The sequence below is a fragment of the Mauremys reevesii genome, linkage group 1, assembly GCF_016161935.1.
Source record: "Mauremys reevesii isolate NIE-2019 linkage group 1, ASM1616193v1, whole genome shotgun sequence".
NCBI lineage: Eukaryota > Metazoa > Chordata > Testudines > Geoemydidae > Mauremys > Mauremys reevesii.
Window position 1 is genome coordinate 57,967,021 of NC_052623.1, and position 19,691 is coordinate 57,986,711.

At 49.1% G+C, this 19,691-nt stretch overlaps 1 protein-coding gene across 3 annotated transcripts; it reads left to right on the top strand.

Annotated features, from left to right (window-relative positions):
• Positions 1-10,467: 10,467 nt before the first annotated feature.
• Positions 10,468-19,010, top strand: LOC120378072. Of its 3 annotated transcripts, XM_039497098.1 has the most exons (5): positions 10,469-11,434; positions 14,899-14,947; positions 15,136-15,190; positions 16,010-16,111; positions 17,751-19,010. In XM_039497098.1, exons 1-5 carry the CDS (start codon positions 11,327-11,329, stop codon positions 18,187-18,189), a joined length of 753 nt encoding a protein of 250 aa, XP_039353032.1. In that variant the 5' UTR covers positions 10,469-11,326; the 3' UTR covers positions 18,190-19,010. The 3 variants fall into 3 exon arrangements, with proteins under 3 accessions (XP_039353033.1, XP_039353032.1, XP_039353031.1); XM_039497099.1 differs by lacking the exon at positions 16,010-16,111 and having other exon boundaries at positions 10,468-11,434; XM_039497097.1 differs by lacking the exons at positions 10,469-11,434; positions 14,899-14,947; positions 15,136-15,190 and having other exon boundaries at positions 15,197-16,111.
• The last annotated feature ends 681 nt before the right edge of the window (positions 19,011-19,691 follow it).

A 19,691-nucleotide genomic window follows, 5' to 3' on the forward strand; every position in this document is an offset into this window, starting at 1 on the left:
GACAGTCCGGTTTGGCCAATGTACATGGCAGAGGGGCATTGCTGGCACATGATGGCATATATCACATTGCTAGATGTGCAGGTGAACGAGCCCCTGATGGTGTGGCTGATGTGATTAGGTCTATTATGGTGTCACTTGAATAGATATGTGGACAGAGTTAGCATCGGGCTTTGTTGCAAGGATAGGTTCCTGGGTTAGTGTTTTTGTTCTGTGGTGTGTGGTTGCTTGTGAGTATTTTCTTCAGGTTGGGGGGCTGTCTGTAAGCAAAAACAGGCCTGTCTCCCAAGATCTGTGAGAGTGAGGGATCATCTTTCAAGATAGGTTGTAGATCTCTGAGGATGCGCTGGAGAGGTTTTAGTTGGGGGATGAAGTGGCGTTCTGTTACTTTCTTTTGGGGAGGGGGGCTATCCTATAGTACGTGACTTCTGGGTACTCTTCTGGCTCTGTCAATCTGTTTTTTCACTTCAGCAGGTGGGTATTGTAGTTTTTAAGAATGCTTGATAGAGATCTTGTAGGTGTTTGTCTCTGTCTGAGGGACTGGAGCAAAAGCTGGAGGCATGTAGGTAAGTATAGCAGTCAGTAGGTTTCTGATATAGGGTGGTGTTTATGTGACCATCGCTTATTAGCACAGTAGTGCCAAGGAAATAGACCGCTTGTGTGGATTGGTCTAGGCTGAGGTTGATGGTGGGATGGAAATTGTTGAAATCATGGTGGAATTCCTCAAGGGCTTCTTTTCCACAGGTCCAGATGATGAAGATGTCATCAATGTAGCGCAAGGAGAGTAGGGGCGTTAGGGGATGAGAGCTAAGGAAGCGTTATTCTAAATCAGCCATAAAAATGTTGGCATACTATGGTGCCATGCGGGTACCCATAGCAGGGCCACTGACTTGAAGGTATATATTGTCCACAAATGTGAAATAATTGTGGGTGAGGACAAAGTCACAAAGTTCAGCCACCAGGTTTGGCATGTAACTAGTTCACAAAACTCAGGGGGGGTGTTGGGGAAATTCAGGGGGGGTGTAGGGAAATCCCTGGTACTGCTGAAGATATTGTCAGTGCAGCCCCGAGCTGCCCGAGCACTTGGATGAGGGACAGGAGGATGGGTAGATGAAGAGCTTGTGAGAGTGGAACCTCAGCCAGATCTAAGAACTGTTTGGAGCTCAAAGCGTCAGGGGCTGGATGTGTGTGTGTGTTTTGAATCCCAATTTCCAGTTCAGTCCAAGGGGCCTGCTCTGAAGATTGGATCTACGCCAGCAGGAGGGGGCTGCTGCCCCCCACTGACACTTAGTGGGGTTTTTGGCTGGCCTCTCCCCAGGGGTGAAAGTAACTTAAAGGACTCGCCAGTACTCTGGAATCCTGAGGGGCGTGGCCTCCACCGGAAGAGGTGGAGCCTTTAAATCCCCAGGCCCTTTAAATCAGGATTTAAAGATCCCGGGGCTAGGGCTGTGGTAGCAGCAGCTGGGAGCCCCAAGCCCTTTAAATCACCCCCTGAACTCCCAACTGCAGAGGTGTCTGGGAGCCCTGAGGTTTGGGGGCAATTTAAATGAGGCGATTTAAAGGGCCTGGGGCTCTAGCTGCTGGGGTGAGGGCTGTGGGGTGAGGCTAGGGGTGGATTTGGGATGTGGCTGGGGATGAGGGGTTTGGGGTGTGGGAACGGACTCAGAGCTGAGGCAGAGGGTTAGGGTGCAGGGGGGATGAGGGCTCTGGATGAGGCTGGAGATGAGGGGTTTGGGGTGTTGGAGAGGCTCAGGGCTAGGACAGAGTGTTGGGGTGCGGGGGGATGAGGGCTCTGGCTGGGGGTGTGGTCTCTGGGGTAGGGCAGGGCTGGGGAAGAGTTTGGGGTGCAGACAGGCTGCCCTTGGACTGGAGCCAGAGAGGAGGACTCCCTCCAGCCCTATCCTTGCTAGCAGCAACAAGCTCTGGGGTAGGGACCCCCTTCTCCCCCCTGCCAGCACACTGACCCCCCCACTGTCACTGCACGTGCTCCTAGGGCCCCTCTCAGGTCCAGGAATCCCCCTTGCCTCCGCTGTGGTGGGTGCCAAGCCGGGGTCGGGGGGGCTGCCATCACATGTGCACCTCCTCCTTGCTGCTGCACCTCACTGTAGCCTCACTGGGGTTGCCCCTTGCCCAGTGTGGGGCAAGAGCAGTGACTGTGGGCAGGGGGGAGGCTGTACTGTGGAGGGTCCCACTGGAAAATGAAGGGTCCGAGAGGGAAGGGCAGCCTGCCCTGGCAAGAGTGGAGGGGGGGCACTAGGACCATGTGGCTGCAGTTAATGCAGGCAGGCAGCATGGAGCTGCAGGGGATGGGGAGAGACAAACGCTTTGCTCCGGGACCCAGGGAGGTGCATGGGGGCAGCAAAGGGGGGCCGGGGCACACTCAGGGGAGGCGCAGGGGGGCAGCAGGTGGGGCCAGGTGGGAGACCCGGCCCTGAACATTTGTGGAGCAGGGCTCACGGACCCTCAAATTTGCTGGAGCCAGGAGGCGGAGTCAGAGAGGGAGAGAATGCTCCATTTTCTTGCCAGTAGCTACTGCACCTTTTCTTACCGGTCCTCCATACCAGCCCGTACCAGCTTACTTTCACCTGTGCCTCTCCCAGTACCAAAAGAAAGGGGAATGGATGAAGAGAAATCAGGATCCTGAGACTGACAGTCCCCTGGGCCAAGGGGGAAATGCCAACGCTCCAGGTGAGTCTGACTGACAGGGCAGGCCAGCCAATGAGGGAGCCAGGAGCCCAGGAGCCCATCCTCCATGTGAGGGAAGCTGCCTGAGGTGAGCGGGGCAGAGCTAAGGGGAGAGCAGCAGCCAGAGATAGGGGAGCTGGAGCAGCTGGGAGCTGGGGCAGCGCAGACCAGCCGCGCCGTCAGGGAGCCAGGGCCAAGCTGCAGCGGGGAGCTGCGGGGCCAGAGCGCCGGTCATGCTGGAGCCGGCCGTGGGGAGTGGCTGAGGAGAGCGAGGGGGGCCCTGGGCAGGGACCCAGCACAGGGAGATGCCCCCAGACACGCAGGCCGGACTCGGGGAGAGGGAATGTGACCCTGACCGGGGGTGGGTGGGCAATGCTGGGGAGAAGGGCCCGGATGGCTAGAGCCTGAGGCCTGCGAAGGAGCCGGAAGTGTGAGGAACAGGCTGTGACCTGCCCTCACGTCCCAGAGATGCCGGTTGTGGTGCCCCCGAGCCCACAGGGCGGGTCCCTTGTTCCCCTTAACCCTCTTCCATTTTTCCTTATTTTCCTTACAGTTGCTGTTTAATCAATTGTATTTAGTTTGAACTTAATGTGCTGATCAGGGGTCAGGGAAGCAGCCGGTGCAGAGAGAGTACCCCGGAGTGGGGCCACCCCCGAGCACACAAGAATCTCCACTTTCATTTAAAAAATAGTAAATGTCTAGCCTGTCATGCTTCAAAATGTGACCTCCCTAATGGTTCAAAAAGTATAAGGCAAATCAAAAGAATCCCCCAGATAATTTTAAAATCTCATGATTTGGGAGGCCTGACTTGTGATGTTTGAATGTATTGGGTCGGCAGTACTTGCCGATATGTGGGGGGTATGGAAGCACTTATCTTTACAGCCAAGCAAATAATTCATGGGGAATAATTTAGGCTGTGAACCCATCCCATTTCCTCTTCACAAATTCTCTGTAAAAAGCTTACAGGGTACTCAAATTTATCCCTATTTCAAAAATAATCATGGGGTGAGTTCAATGAATAATTCTTCTCCAGGAATCAGTTTGCTAGTTAAAACTCACAGTGTGTGGATTGGACACTCGGGTCAGATGACTTGACTTCTGTTCCCTGATTGCATGAGCAGAACTCCAAGAAATCTGATTGCTAGCGTGAATGCTCTCCTTTCTTTATTCAGAATTGATTTTTAGGGAATATAATGTACTATCGAGGAGACAGTGTGTTCCAATGGGCAGAGCACTGGCTGGGCAGTCTGGAAACCTCAGTGCAGTCGCAGTTCTGCTATTGACCTGTTGCATGAGCCTGGATGAATCGCCTCTCTGTACCTCAGTTTCCTCATGTGTTTAATAGTCTACTAACCCATACTGCCCTTTGAAAGGTGCTTTCATAGATTCCAAGGCCGGAATGCTGTATCACACAGGCCAGAAAACTTCCCCAAAATAATTCTTAGAGAAGCTCTTTTAGAAAAACATCCAGTCTTGATTTAAAAGTTGTCAGTGATGGAGAATCCACTACAACCTTTGGTAAATTGTTCCAATTATTAATTACTCTCACCAATATAAATGTATGCCTTATTTCACACAGGCTCTGTTCAAGATGATTTCTCTCAGCCACAGTCTCCCAGCAAAATGGTGACTGGCTCTCTTCCAGGGGCCCAAAGGTGCTGGTGGTTTTCTTTTCTTAGGTGAAAGAATGTGGGATTGTCTGCCCCTTTCTTTTCTAGTCCATTGAGTCTTGGAAGCTGATTCTTCTAAAGCAGTGGTTGTCAATCAGGGGCACGGGGTACTCAGAGGTCTTCTAGGGAGCACATCAACTCCTGTCAATATTTGCCTAGTTTTACAGCAGGATACATAACAAGCACTAGCGAAATAAGTACAGATTAAAATTTCATACAGACAAAAGGAGAAAGTCAGCAATTTGTCAGTAAGAGTGTGCTGTGACACATCTGTATTTTATATATAAGTAGTTTCTAAGTGAGGTGAAACTTGGGGGTACACAAGACAAATCAGAATCCTGAAAGGGGAACAGTAGACTGAAAAGGTTGAGAGCCACTGTTCTAAAGGATCCCTTCAAAGCAAAGTTTATCCAAGCTGTGAGGAAGGCGACCTGAAGTCTGGTGGTGAAGGCTCCGTGTGTAACCCACACACCTCCTGGGTGTGGTGTCCTGTCCCATCTATGGAGTGGAAATCCATCAACCTCATGAAGAATCTTGCACAAATACAGATGGATATCATCTTCCTTTCCAAATGCAAACGGATGGACATCATACCTAATGGACTAAAGGTAAAAAATCCACTGCTATCTACATACTACACAGACCACAGTGAGAGATTATGCCATACTCTATCAAAGAAACTGAGGAACCACCTGATCAGCATCCTATACAGCAAACAGGAAAACATCAAAAAAGAGCTCTCCAACCTGGAGACTCTCATCTATAACCAAACTTCCATACAAACGGACTTCACTAAAATAAGACAGGAGATCTACATTACTCACTTCACCTCTCTACAAAGAAAAAAGGACTGTAAGCTGTCTAAACTCCTACCTGCCACGTGGGGCCACAACCGTGGTACCCCTAACCCACCCAGCAATATCGTCAATCTATCCAACCACACACTCAGCCCAGAAGAACAGTCTGTCCTATCTCGGGGACTCTCCTTCTGCCCTGCCACCCCCACCAACATGATACAGTTCTGCGGCGATCTGGAAGCCTACTTTTGCCGTCTCCGACTCAAAGAATACTTTCAGGACAACACTGAACAGTGCACTGATACACAGTTACCCTCCCACCAACAGCACAAGAAGAAGAACTCCACATGGACTCCTCCTGAGGGTCGAAATGACAGTCTGGACCTATACATTGATTGCTTCCGCCGACATGCACAGGCAGAAATTGTAGAAAAACAACATCGCTTGCCTCACAACCTAAGTCGTGCAGAACGCAATGCCATCCACAGCCTCAGAAACCATCCTGACATTATAATCAAAGAGGATGATAAAGGAGGTGCTGTTGTCATCATGAACAGGTCTGACTACCAAAAGGAGGCCGCCAGACAACTCTCCAATACCAAATTTTACAGTCTACTTACCTCAGATCCCACTGAGGAATACACTAAAAAACTGCACCATCTACTCAGGACACTCCCTACACTAACACCAGAACAAATCAACATACCCTTAGAGCCCCGACCAGGGTTATTCTATCTACTACCCAAGATCCACAAACCCGGAAATCCTGGACACCCCATCATCTCGGGCATTGGAACTCTCACTGAAGGACTTTCTGGATATGTGGACTCTCTGCTCAGACCCTACGCCACCAGCACTCCCAGCTATCTCCGTGACACTACTGATTTCCTGAGGAAACTACAATGCATTGGTGACCTTCCAGAAAACACCATCCTAGCCACCATGGATGTAAAGGCTCTCTACACAAACATCCCCCACACTGATGGAATACAAGCTGTCAGGAACAGTATCCCTGATGATGCCACAGCACAACTGGTTGCTGAGCTCTGTGCCTTTATCCTCACACACAACTATTTCAAATTTGATGACAATATATATCTCCAGATCAGTGGCACCGCTATGGGCACCCGCATGGCCCCACAATATGCCAATATTTTTATGGCCGACCTGGAACAACGCTTCCTCAGCTCCCGTCCACTCACACCCCTTCTCTACCTATGCTACATTGATGACATCTTCATCATCTGGACCCATGGGAAGGAAACTCTGGAAAAGTTCCACCACAATTTCAACAGCTTCCACCCCTCCATCAACCTCAGCCTGGACCAATCTACACGGGAGGTCCACTTCCTAGACACCACGGTGCTAATAAGTGATGGTCACATTAACACCACCCTATACCGAAAACCTACCGACCGCTATGCCTACCTTCATGCTTCCAGCTTCCATCCCGGACACACCACAAGATCCATTGTCTACAGCCAAGCACTGAGGTACAACCATATCTGCTCTAACCCCGCAGACAGAGACCAACACCTACAAAATCTCCACCAAGCATTGTCAAAACTACAGTACCCGCACGAGGAAATAAGGAAACAGATCAACAGAGCCAGACGTGTACCCAGAAGCCTCCTACTGCAAGACAAACCCAAGAAAGAAACCAACAGGACTCCACTGGCCATCACATACAGTCCCCAGCTAAAGCCCCTCCAACGCATCATCAGGGATCTACAACCCATCCTGGACAATGATCCCACACTTTCACAGGCCTTGGGTGGCAGGCCAGTCCTCGGCCACAGACAACCTGCCAACCTGAAGTCCTTAACACTGCACCATAGTAACTCTAGCTCAGGAACCAATCCATACAACAAACCTCGATGCCAACTCTGCCCACATATCTACACCAGCAACACCATCACAGGACCTAACCAGATCAGCCACACCATCACCGGTTCATTCACCTGCACATCCACCAATGTAATATATGCCATCATATGCCAGCAATGGCCTTCTGCTATGTACATCGGCCAAACTGGACAGTCTCTAAGGAAAAGGATAAATGGACACAAATCAGATATTAGGAATGGCAATATACAAAAACCTGTAGGAGAACACTTCAACCTCCCTGGCCACACAATAGCAGATCTTAAGGTGGCCATCCTCCAGCAAAAAAACTTTAGGACCAGACTTCTAAGAGAAACTGCTGAGCTTCAGTTCATTTGCAAATTTGACACCATCAGTTTAGGATTAAACAAAGACTGTGAATGGCTTGCCAACTACAGAACCAGTTTCTCCTCCCTTGGTTTTCACACCTCAACTGCTACAACAGGGCCTCATCCTCCCTGATTGATCTAACCTCGTTATCTCTAGCTTGCTTCTTGCTTGCTTATATTTACCTGCCCCTGGAAATTTCCACTCTTGCATCTGACGAAGTGGGCATTCACCCACGAAAGCTCATGCTGCAAAACGTCTGTTAGTCTATAAGGTGCCACAGGATTCTTTGCTGCTTTTACTGTCCCATCTAGTGGCACCAAGACCACTTAATGAGAGAGTGATAAAATGAGTCTGTGCTGCAGCCTTTTAGCTCATGCGGTAGAGACTCATGCAGTAAGTTCCAGAGGCCCTAGGTTCAATCCCACTCGCCATCAACAGGGGTCTGTCAATGTTACAAGTGGGGGCTCGTCTGGGATTTCAACCGGGAAGTCTCTGAGCTCGGGACGTGCTTCCTCAGCGAGGGGAAGTATGTAACCCACACACCTCCTGGTTGTGGTGTTCTGTCCTATCTAGTGGCACCGAGACCATTTAGGGACAGTTAAATGAGTCTGCCCTACAGCCCTAGCTAGCAGCCAGTTGGCTCTTAGCTCATGCAGTAGAGGATCATGCACTAAGCTCCAGAAGTCCCACGTTAGATCCTGCCTGCTAACAACCAGTGTCTGTCAACGTTACACGTGCTTTTCTCCCTCCCCCTCCCCCCACTTGTGTTTGATGAAATGTAAATTGCTCTGTTCACTACCATCTCCTTCCCCTGCTGTCTTGATGATCCTGTTTGCTGCTTATATAAACCCCCATTCTTTTGTTTAGCACAGACCTCTTTAACAGCGTTTGCCTAGGAGGGACTGTCGGGTTTTCACAAGTAATGTCGTACAGGGGGAACTCATAACTCTCTATGTAATGTTGCATCATGATCTTATTGACCAGAGAGTTGTTAGTTTTCAAATGGTACCTCACAAGGCATATTTTGTACAAAGATTATTACCATCGCATGTAGGGTGTGACTAGAGGGCTGCTTTGGGTCACATATGCTCAGTAGGGCATCTCCAAGGGTGGAGGGCCAATTCCACTCCCAAGTTTAAAAAAAAGGGGGTGCCAACCTGTTTGGCCAGTTCAGCCAGCCCCAGAGAGAGACAGCCATATCGGAAGGGCGCTGAGGATCTCTGCCCTGAGGGCTGATGTTCACAGGCCTGCTTTGACTACTTGCAGCAAGCAGATAACTACCAGGAAAAGGATCCCAGCCTATTCAAAGAACAGGGTGCTTGCTGCTTGGTCAGCTCAGGAGGGTGTGAGGACATAAATCCCAAATAAGCAGCGCATGCTTTCAATGCGTAGGATTAGTGGCCCGTGTACCTTTCAGTACTGAAGAAATCTGTATGTTAGATCCTGTTATTTTTCTTTGACCGGTATGTGCTGTATTGCTGTAATGATAAGAGAATGTTTCGATATATGAGTCGTCTTAGTTAACCTACAGATTGTCATCTTATCAACGGAAGAATTTTTTTGTTTAGTCTGAGCAGCTTTACTACACTGTGGTGTCTTTCCTCCAAATCAGAGCAACTCTGGGTACTGGCATCCGCACCTGTCCCAATTTGCATATTTGTGTTGTTCTCCACAGGTGGGAGTTCTGCTTTCAGAACAGACTGAACCTGCTCACTATCCCTGCAATACAATGGAATTATTACGGGTACGGGTGTAATCAAAGTTTGGTGGATTACACTGAGGCCAGGCCCTTGTCTCTGACTCTTTAATGGAGCACGGACTCTGCTCTCCCAGGAGCCCTTCTCTGCCTGAACACAGGTTGCTCTTACAGGCCCAGCTCACTAGGTGACATATACCCTGTCTTTCCATCCAGACTCCAAGGAAGACTGGAGAACTGAGCAGGATTATGACATCACAGGTATCAAGAAGGCTGAACAGCTGTAACATAAGAACGGCCACACTGGATCAGACCAAAGGTCCATCTAACTCAGTATCCAGTCTTCTGACAGTGGCCAATCCAGGAGTTTCAGAGGGAATGAACAGAACAGGGAATCATCAAGTGATCCATCCCCTGTCATTCATGCCCAGTTTCTGGCAAACAGAAGCTAGGGACACTCAGAGCATCGTGTGGCATCTCTGCCCATCTTGGCTAATAGTCATTGATGGACCTAGTTCTTTTTTGAACCTTCTTATAGTCTTGGCCTTCCCAACATCCTCTGGCAAAGAGTTCCCTGGGTTAACTGTGCAGTGTGTGAAGACATACTTCCTTTTGTTTCTTTTCGACCTGCTGCCTATTCATTTCATGTGGTGACCCCTAGTTCTTCTGTTATGAGAAGGAGTAAATAACACTTCCTTATTTACTTTTTCCACACCAATCATGATTTTATAGACCTCTATCATATCCCCTGTAGTTGTCTTTTCTAAGATGAAAAGTCCCAGTCTTATTAATTGCTCCTCCTATGCAAGCTGTTCCATACCCCTAATCATTTTTGTTGCCCTTTTCTGAACCTTTTCCAATTCCAAGATATCTTTTTTGAGATGGGGAGACCACATCTGCATGCAGTATTCCTACCCTTTGTTTCCTATGGTTCAGCCAGTTACTGATCCATGAGAGGACCCTTCCTCTCATCCCATGACAGCTTACTTTGCTTAAGAGCCTTTGCTGAGGGACCTTGTCAAAGGCTTTCTGAAAATCCCAGTATGTCAGTGCACTGCAAGACCTTCAATGGCTTTTAAACTTTCCCATGGGGACATCGGAGACATGGTCCAGTGAACTTGTGTTCAGGCCTAACAAGGACTCAGACGCAACCTGCTGTGAGAAACTCGTTTTAACAAGGATGCCCCTGTGCCAGCACAGGCTGCAGGTCAAAATGTGTAACTTCAATGACAATGGTATTGGAACAGCCCAAAATAACCACTACAGGAATGTATTGACTATGACCCCTTACTTCAAATGCACTGTGGCCTAGTGGATAGAGCACTAGATGGAACTCAGAAGACTTAAGTGCTAGTCCTGACTCTGCTACTGTCTTGCTGGGTGACCTTGGGCAAGTCACTGCTCATCTCTGTGCCTCAGTTTCCCATCTCAAAAAGGGGGCTAATGCTACAGACCTCCTTTGTAAAGTGCTTTGAGATCTACTGATTGAACATGTTAGATAAGAGATAGGGCTTTTTATTATCTTATGATATAGGGTGCTTTTCTGAAAGCGCCCACTGCTGGAGTCAAGTGATTTATTTGAGAATCTCTGCTCTTTATTTTATTTTATTTTATTTTATTTGTTAGCCAATTTTAAGCCCTCGTGGTTTCAAAGACAAGCTGGAGAACGTGAATTGAGTGCACCCTAGCGGCTCAGACACCAGAAGGCAAATGAACAGTTCCCCAGATGAATGTTTTTTGAAGATCTCATTATTTTGAAGCCAATCTCATGATTTTGATGGGGCCCAGCTCAAGGTTTTGGAATGCTTGGGCTGGCGATACCGTGAACATTTTTCTGCACTCGTAGCACTAGATAATCACTTCAGGACTGCTTCTCACTTCAGGCTGGTAGATTCTGCCTCAGTCACAGGGGTTTTATGAGTTCCCACAAGTAGGGAAAAAATGTACCTTGCCTAGAGGCTTGAGAGTCATAGAGCTCGGAAAAGACCCAGGGTTTTCCTGGGAAACCTGATGCCCTCTCTCCTGCCTTATTCTGAGCTCAGCAGCTCAGCCCCCTTGGGCAGTTGCCCCAGCCTATCTCCTGATCTAAGTACAGCATTGACACCTCACAGGCTAGAGGGAGATTGCAGGAGGGCAGCCCCATTGTGACCTAGAGACGACATCAGCGCCTGCCTGATGCCAGAGCAGCAACCTGCCCTCAGGTGTAGTCTGGGTACTTGTTGCTGGATTGAGAGTGTCTGTTTTTCTTAGTTCCTGAGCCCGGGGAAATGAGTTCACTCCTCCTCTATCTCAACTCTGCCTCCTGCCTAACGATCCTGAAATTCACGCTGCTCTGTCTTGTCTGTTATGCTGTGATAAGGCTCGCCAGATCTGAGGTAAGTGAGACTCCTAGAGAGATGGAAAGGCTGTATTGATGCCAGCTGAATACAGGAACCAAACATAAGTATTTTTAAATCAGCAGGCTCGGATCATCTCCACCCAAGAGTCCTCTAAGAGCTGGCTCAGGAGGTTATTGGCCCACTGACATTAATTTTTTAACAAATTTAGGATTCCTGAGGGAATTCCAGAAGGCTGGAAGTGTGCTAATGTTTTGTCAATATTCAAAAAGCTTCGGGAGGTTGACCCAGCTTCTTATAGGCCAGTGAGCCTGAAATGATGGACAAACTGATATGGGATTCAATCAATAAGGAATTAAAGGATGGGAATGTATTGAAAGCAGGTTAACAATGTTTTATGGAAAATGGGCCATGTCAAACATAGATGTGACAAACTTAGATTTTTGTAAGGTGTTGTTTTTCATACATTCCAAGGCAAGATGGGCCCATTGGGATCTTCTAGTCTGACCCTCCTGTCTAGCACAGGCCAAAGAACTTCCCCCACAATAATGCCTAGTGCATATCTTTTATTAACATGTCCAATCTTGATTTTAAAAATTGCCGGTGATGGAGAATCAATCCACCATGACCTTGGTCAATTGTTCCAATGGTTAATTCCTCTCACTGTTAAAAATGGACGCCTTATTTCCAGTCTGAATTTGTCTAGTTTCAACTTCCAGCCATTGGACCATGTTAGACCTTTCTCTGCTAGATTGAAGAGCCCATTTGTAATTATTTGTTCCTCATGTAGGTATTTATAGACTTTTCCTCAAACCACCCTTAACCTCTTTAAGCGACATTGACTGAGCTCCTAAAGTCTATCACTACAAGGCATGTTTTCTAATCTTTTAATCATTCTTATGGCTCTTCTCTGAACCCTCTGCAATTTATCAACATCCTTCCTGAATGTTAGACACCAGAACTGGACACAGGATTCCAGCAGTGGTTGCACCAGTGCCAAATACAGAGGTAAAATAACCTCTCTCCTCCAACTTGAGATTCCCCTGTTTATGCATACCAGTACCGCAGGATATTTGGATTTAAAAATAGCACTATACAATATCAATGGAGCACAGGTTAAATGGATTGAGAACAGGCTAATGGCTAACCGACAGATCTCAAAAAGTAATTGTCAAAGGGCTCATCGAATGTGGGTGTTTCAGGGATCAGGACTAGGTCTGATGCTATTCAATATTTTTTCAATGACTTGGAAGTAAATACAAAATTGCTGCCGATAAAAATGTCCTGATGACATGAAGATTGGCAGAATGGTAAATAACGATGAGGACAGGGCAGTCATACAGAGAGTTCTGGAGAGTTTGATTGGCAAATGGGGCCCATTCAAACAAAATGCATTTTCACACAGGCTGCCCAACACAGAGTTATACATCTGGGAACAAGGAGGACATATTCAGCTTGGGATTTAATGATCTTTAGTTTTGTATCATCTGCAAATCTGGCCATTTCACTGTTTCCCCCCTTTCCTAGATCATTTATGAATATGTTGAACAACTCTGGTCCCAGTACAGATCCTTGGGGGACCTTGCTATTTATCTCTCTTCATAAACTCACCATTTATTCCTACCTTTTGTTTCCCATCTTTAAACCAGTTATTGGTCCATGTGAAGACCTTCCCTCTTATCCCATGACAACTTACTTTGCTTAAGAACGTTTGAGGAGGGATTTGTTAAAGGCTTTCTGAAAGTTCAGGTACACTATATCCACTGGATCGCCCTTGTCCACATGCTTCTTCACCCCTATCACATTACGCCCCATATTCTTCATAGAAATATTGTTCTATGAATATGGCATAACTACGGTATGTTTTATGCAAGATGGGTCATGTGAGATATCATTGGAAAGGATATGATTTACTGAATGGGATTATCCTCTTTGTATGGATGTATCATTTCTGTATCTGAAGTTAGGAATATGGTCTCTGTATCAATTACAAAAGTGCTTGCACCAGGGGAATGCCTCCAAACAGTAGGCAATTGGCCTGGATGGGCCATTAGGAAGGACAATAGGACTTTGAAGATACTAATCTTCCTCCTTCCTGAGAAGTTTCCTGGGATGCTGCTTTGACACTGCAGGGTCATGTGATCATGTCACCTCATAGAATCATAGAATCCATAGAATATCAGGGTTGGAAGGGACCTCAGGAGGTATCTAGTCCAACCCCCTGCTCAAAGCAGGACCAATTCCCAACTAAATCATCTCAGCCAGGGCTTTGTCAAGCCTGACCTTAAAAACCTCTAAGGAAGGAGATTCCACCACCTCCCTAGGTAACCCATTCCAGAGCTTCACCACCCTCCTAGTGAAAAAGATTTTTCCAAATATCCAACCTAAACCTCCCCCACTGCAACTTGAGATCATTACTCCTTGTTCTGTCATCTGCTACCACTCAGAACAGTCTAGATCCATTCTCTTTGGAACCCCCTTTCAGGTAGTTGAAAGCAGCTATCAAATCCCCTCTCATTCTTCTCTTCTGCAGACTAAACAATCCCAGTTCCCTCAGATGGACATCATTTTGGACTGGTGGTATTTTTCCACTAGGAGGGAGTGGGGGGTCAAACTGGGAGACAAAGGATTCCTGTCATAGCCAAATCCTATTTAAGGCTTGGAAGTGAGTTAATCTAGGTTCTTCTCCACCACCTCCCTGCCCAAAAAGGAAGACTGCTGAAAACATCTGGAGAAATAAAGGAACTAAACTGTGAGGGAGGAGGGCAGGGGCTGAGCCCAGGCGAGAAACATCTAGCCTGTGAAAGGAATACCTGGATATTTAAGCTGCAAGCAGTGCAGTTTACCTTCAAGAAACTTTGCAGCTCCCAGGCAAGTGGACTGAACTCATGCCAAACTGTTGTTGTTTTTTGGTGTAAAACAGCTGCCGTTTAAGGATGATATAGGGGTTATATCAGCACTTGTTTGGGAGGATTTGCATAAGCCATTCATGGCTTCACCACTCAGGAGTAGCATGGCCATCCCAAATGCATGCAGATCAGACCCTGATATCATGCATTCCCTAAATATGTATATAGGAAACACTGTTGTCCAGATGTTGGATTTCTTCCCCAAGGTCTGACTTCCATGCATGGTATCTGGGGTTAGTTGCATAGCCTGAAATCCAAAAACCTGCAGAGTTTTATCATCTCTGCAGGAGAGAGAACTTTGCAGGCTCTCTCCTTCAATGCTTATAAACTCTACAGGCTCCTGGTACCAGCAATCCCTGTTTCTCCAACCCCTGGATTGTTCCAGTGACCCCTGTTATGGGTTGTGCTTTGTGCCCTATATTGGCTGCATCATAGGAAAGCACAATGCCTACCCATGATGCCTCATAGTGCAATACTCTCCCAGAAGGAAAAACTTCCCTCTGGCCCCACATGGCAATCACCTCTGGCTCATTGTTCTCCCAGGTTTATTAAGGAGTTCTCTTCTAACCCTGCTGCTTTCTGTGTGTGTGGCAGGCTTCTCCGAGGAAGAGGAGGCACAGAGAGAAAAAGAAGAAACCGAAAGGTAAGCAGCCCCTGACCCCACAGCTGCGGTGGCAGACTCAGGCCCCATGCAAAGCAGAGAAATAGGGTCTATTCCCCCACCTGCCTCCCCTCTTCCTGCGAAGGCACAGTCATGCCCAGAGTTGTGCAGAGGCACTGGCTGGGGCTCCTAAGCAGCTCAATGTCTCCTTTATGTCTCACTTCTGACAGCTTTTGGATGCTGTGAGGAAGAGTTGGAGGAGGCTTGTGCATCCCTAGAGACATGGTAAGCAATGCCCTCCTCCATAAATCTGCAGTGGGTCAGTCCCCTCCTTTAGCGTCATGCAATTCATCCCCACCCAGAGGCAGTAGCCTGAGTAATCCCTCCCCTGCCCCGACCTATGTAGCACGCAAGCAACTCTTCTCCTTTAGACTCATGCAATTCATTCCCACCCTGCAGAAGTTGCCATTTCTAATCCACCCCCACGCCTTGTACAGTGGGTCATTCCCTTCCTCAAGCATCATATGGCTCATTTAACCTGGGGCAGTGGGAGGGGGTTGATTGTGTCAATTGGACTGTACCATCCTCCCCTCCCAAGAGGGAGAGAAAATGTTTTCTGGGATCAGCCCCATGCAGGTGAAGTGGAGAGGTCAGGAGGAAGGCTGGCCTTTCTGGTATGGTGAGTAGGGATCCAGCAGCACTTGGGTAATGGCCCCTTCTCCAGTCCCCCAGCATCGGTTCCCAGTAGGATTTGAACCCTGGACCTTCAGCTCTGCAGCATAAAGCACCCCTTAGAGCTAAAGAGGTAGCTGCATTAGTTGGTAGCTATTGTAGGCTGTTATCCTATATGTTGATTAGCTTCTTTGGAAGGGACATGACACACACGCTGCCAGCAGGATACACTCTCACCTCCTCAGCACTAGACAGGGATCACCTAACAATCCAGCTAACCCAAAACCAGAACATCCAAGGCGCGGGTATTGCAGGGGAGGAAGCTGCCTCAGTGGAGAATGGGATAGGGAGCCTTTCGGTGCCGCACCTCTGGGTAAAAGAGGGCCTGAGGGCAGAGCCTGCACTCAGCTATCTGCTCTCTCTGTTCCACAGCTGCCCTGTGCCCCTGGAGAAGTTTCCCTTGGCTCAGAGCCTCAGGCTCCTTGAGAGGAGGCTACAGTACGTGGCCAGACACCTGGATGAAGTTCTGATACTGTAAGGCAACTGAACGGGGGGCACCAGACTGGGGGCTGGGTGGGAGGGGATAGTGAATGTAGAGAGGAGGGAGCAGGGAAAACCAGACACACCAGGGTCCTAAAATAACAGGTGAGATACCAGGGAAAGTGAGGTGAGGGATTATCAGAAATTAGATGCAGAGACTACAAGTTGGGGTTGTGAGTAGGATCAAATCCTTCTGTATGACAATATCTGCCAGCAGGCGACTGTCTAGAACCTGCCCGTGCTGTGTTTGAAAGAAAAAGTAATCAAATGACACACTGTGAGGGGGTGTCCACCCCACATAGGACTGGAAGGGGCTAAGGTGGCCAGGCAGGCCCATTAACTCCACAGGGTGCACCTGGAGGAAGAGCCATGGAGCAGGGAATTGATTCCAAGCAAGCTCAGCTGGGCAGGAATAGGCGGGGCCTATAAAGCCAGGAAGCTGGCAACAGACAGGGGCTGCCGCTGGGAAAGAGCAGCCCCTCCCTGGGAAGAGGTGGGGAGTGTTTGGAGCTGGTGCACCCAGAGCAAAGAGGGGAACCAGGAAGCAGTCCAGGCTGGGAGAGGAAAGCCCAGAACTGCTGCGTTGAGGGTCTTTGGCCTGGAGCCCGGTGTGAAGTGTGGTCCCGGGTTTCCCTACCAGCCACGGAGGGCATGGCATAGACCAGCGGGGTAGTGAACAGGAAGACTGTCTGGGTCGCTGAGTGGCCTAGCCAGGGGGCTGAGTCAAGAAGAGGACACTGCAGTTCCCAGAATGAGAGAGAGATGATGTGACCACATGCAACAATTGGAAGGGGCATTGACCTCAAGAGCTAATCCCCAGAGTAGGCACCAGACAAGCAGTGAGTGGGGCACCCCGTGATACACCCCAAACATGAGTCATCAGCTGGGTTCAAACCCAGGACTTTCAGGACCATAGCACAGACCTCCACCACTGGAGAAACTCCATTAACTGGGAACAATAGTAGGTTGTTAGCCTCTAGTGTATCAGCCATTAGAAGAGGACAGTTTTCCAGTGGGTTAGAATGTAAGAACATAAGAACAGCCAGACTGGGTCAGACCAAAAGTTCATCTAGCCCAGTATCCCGTCTTCCAAAACTGGCCAATGCCAGTGCAGCAGAGGGAATGACCAGAACAGGGAATCATCAAATGATCCGTCCCCTGTCGCCCATTCCCAGCTTCAGACAAACAGAGGCTAGGGACACCATCCCTGCCCATCCTAGCTAATAGCCATTGATGAATTTATCTAGTTCCTTTTATACTTTATAGTCTTGGCCCTCACAACATCCTCTGGCAAGGGTTACACACACATGCTCACATCTTCCTCACCCAAAGCAATTGTTGTTAGCTAATCTTTCTATTAAAATAGCACTAGGTCCCCAATCATACTCAAGGCCCCATTGTGCTAAGTGCTGTACATGTGCATGTGATGAAGGGGTTATCGTTATAGATAAAATGAGTGCCAGCTCCCCCTCTCAGTCCTTCGTTAGTCAGTTGATGTCCTTGTGTCAGAGTGCGGTGTGCAATGCATGCCTAGGCACTGCCCCATTGCACTACAGTTGGAAGGCTGTGCCCAAGCCCTGCCTTTGCTCAGCAGGGCCATGTCCCATCTGTCTCTGTCTGCTTTCTCCCACAGGCCGAGTGTGTCGACATCTGCGATGAGCCAGTTCTCCTATTCCTCTATGGAATCCACCACCTCTTCCCTCTGGAGTCCCAGCTCCTTTTCCCTGACAAAAGCCTCCGTGACTGGGGCAGAGCCCCTCTGCCACACAAGGGATAGCATGCCTGTCGCGAGCTGGGAAGGATCCACTCATCCCATCCAAGCCCAGCCTCTCCCCAGGCCTCCTGCCCACAGCAGACGAGACCGGCGAGAGCAGACCATAGGTCTGGACCAGACATCAGCCCAGGGCTCAGATTTCAATATCCAACAGAAGTATCTGCAGAGCCAACTGGGGGCTCCACAAACCCCCATCCCGGGGGAGTCATTGCTGAGTGAGTGGGACACCAAGCAGCAATTGGAATTAGACACAGATCCGCCCAATGTGGATTTCCAGCAGAGGTCCCAAAGCCCCTGAGATGCAACACCAGCCCTCAGCGTGCACAGGAGATCCAGGAGCCATGTGTCTGCCCCTCAGGATCCACACCCCAAAAGGCCCACAGGATCATCCCCTGATGCTATCCTGGCCAGGCTTGTGCCCATGGCGGTGGTCAAGCTGCAGAATCACGTGGCTCAGAAATGCTCAGAGATCCAAATGAAGGCGTTTCCTAAGATGGTGTGAGAGTCGCACAGAGATGCTCCCCTCCTGAGAGAGACTGCCCTGCCTGGGCCACTCTGCCCCCCTAGGGAGCCAGGCAAGCACAGGACAGCGGCATTCTCAATGATGGGACAATAGCCTGCCCACCCCATCGAACTCTACATAAGGCGTCATCATCTCGTCATGCAGAGGGGGCTGCTCACCCTGGACCCAGAGCCCTCAGCAAAGCTGCCTCACACCGTCCAAGTCAGGGGAGCCAGTGTGGAGTTCAGTGAGATGGAGACCAATTTCCTGCAGACATGGAGGCAAAGCACAAGCTCCTCTTCCTCCACACGTCCTCCAACGCCAGTGGAAGATACTACCATGGAGACGGGCAAGAACGATGGCGTGGCAGGAAACCAGATTAACCCAGATCGCTGCACTCTGCCAGCAAGGGTGGATCTGACATCGCCACCTCCAGGAACCACAATAACAGAGAAGACACTCACAGCAACACTCCACCTTTATAGGAGTGAGTTGAGAAAGCCCCTTACTAGTTTGAGTGGCACCAAAGGGACTGAAGAGAAGCTGGAGCTGCACATGGAGAGGAAGGTTATCTTGGGAGAAGGCTCCTGCCTGGGGCCAGGGGCACAGGAAGGTGAGGGCAGGGCAGATCTTCCCAGGACCCAATGCCACCAGGTTGCCCCAGAGGCACCAGGCTCTGAGCAGCTAACAAGATCCACCCTTGACTCTCTCATTGCTGGGCAGGCTGCACACGACCTGCTGATCAAGCACCTGAGGGAAATGTTGAGCAGCTCCTGCCCCTTGGTCTCAGTCTGCCGCAAGGCACATCCAGGAAAGATGAAAGGTAAGAAAACTCAGAAGGAGACATCTGTTGAGCTGCATAGTCTTCGAGACATCATGGATTCACATGGGTTTGATGGAACTGAGAATTCAAAGCTCTCCAGGGACCAGCCGCCAATCAAAATCTGCAAGAAGTGCGGTAAGCTTCAACGGAAGAGACCAGCTGGCTCTGCAGGTGCTGACTTGCCCAGAGGATCCCATGGAATTCCACAGCGATGGACTCCAGGAGACTCCTCAGCATCATCCAGCCACAACAAGATGCCAGTGGTGTGGCTCCTTCCAGCAGACAAGAGCAAGTACAACAGGGCTTTCGCAAGCTGGGGAGAAAGCAATTGGGAGTCCTGACGGTTCTCCCCCAAAGTCAACAAAGACCTCCAGAGCTAGGACACCATCCCCTTCAAGGAGCAAAGTTCTCAAACAGATGTTAATGTGCCTCAAGCAAACCTTCAGCAAGCTTCAAAACAAAGTGAAATCCCAAA

What these genes read in the sequence shown, in the direction of transcription:
- LOC120378072 (XM_039497097.1), top strand. Translation starts at nt 15,753, where the DNA reads ATGTTGATTAGCTTCTTTGGAAGGGACATGACACACACGCTGCCAGCA. An exon ending in CTGGATGAAGTTCTGATACT is followed by an intron (nt 16,112 to 17,750) that starts GTAAGGCAACTG and finishes TTTCTCCCACAG; the next exon opens with GCCGAGTGTGTCGACATCTG.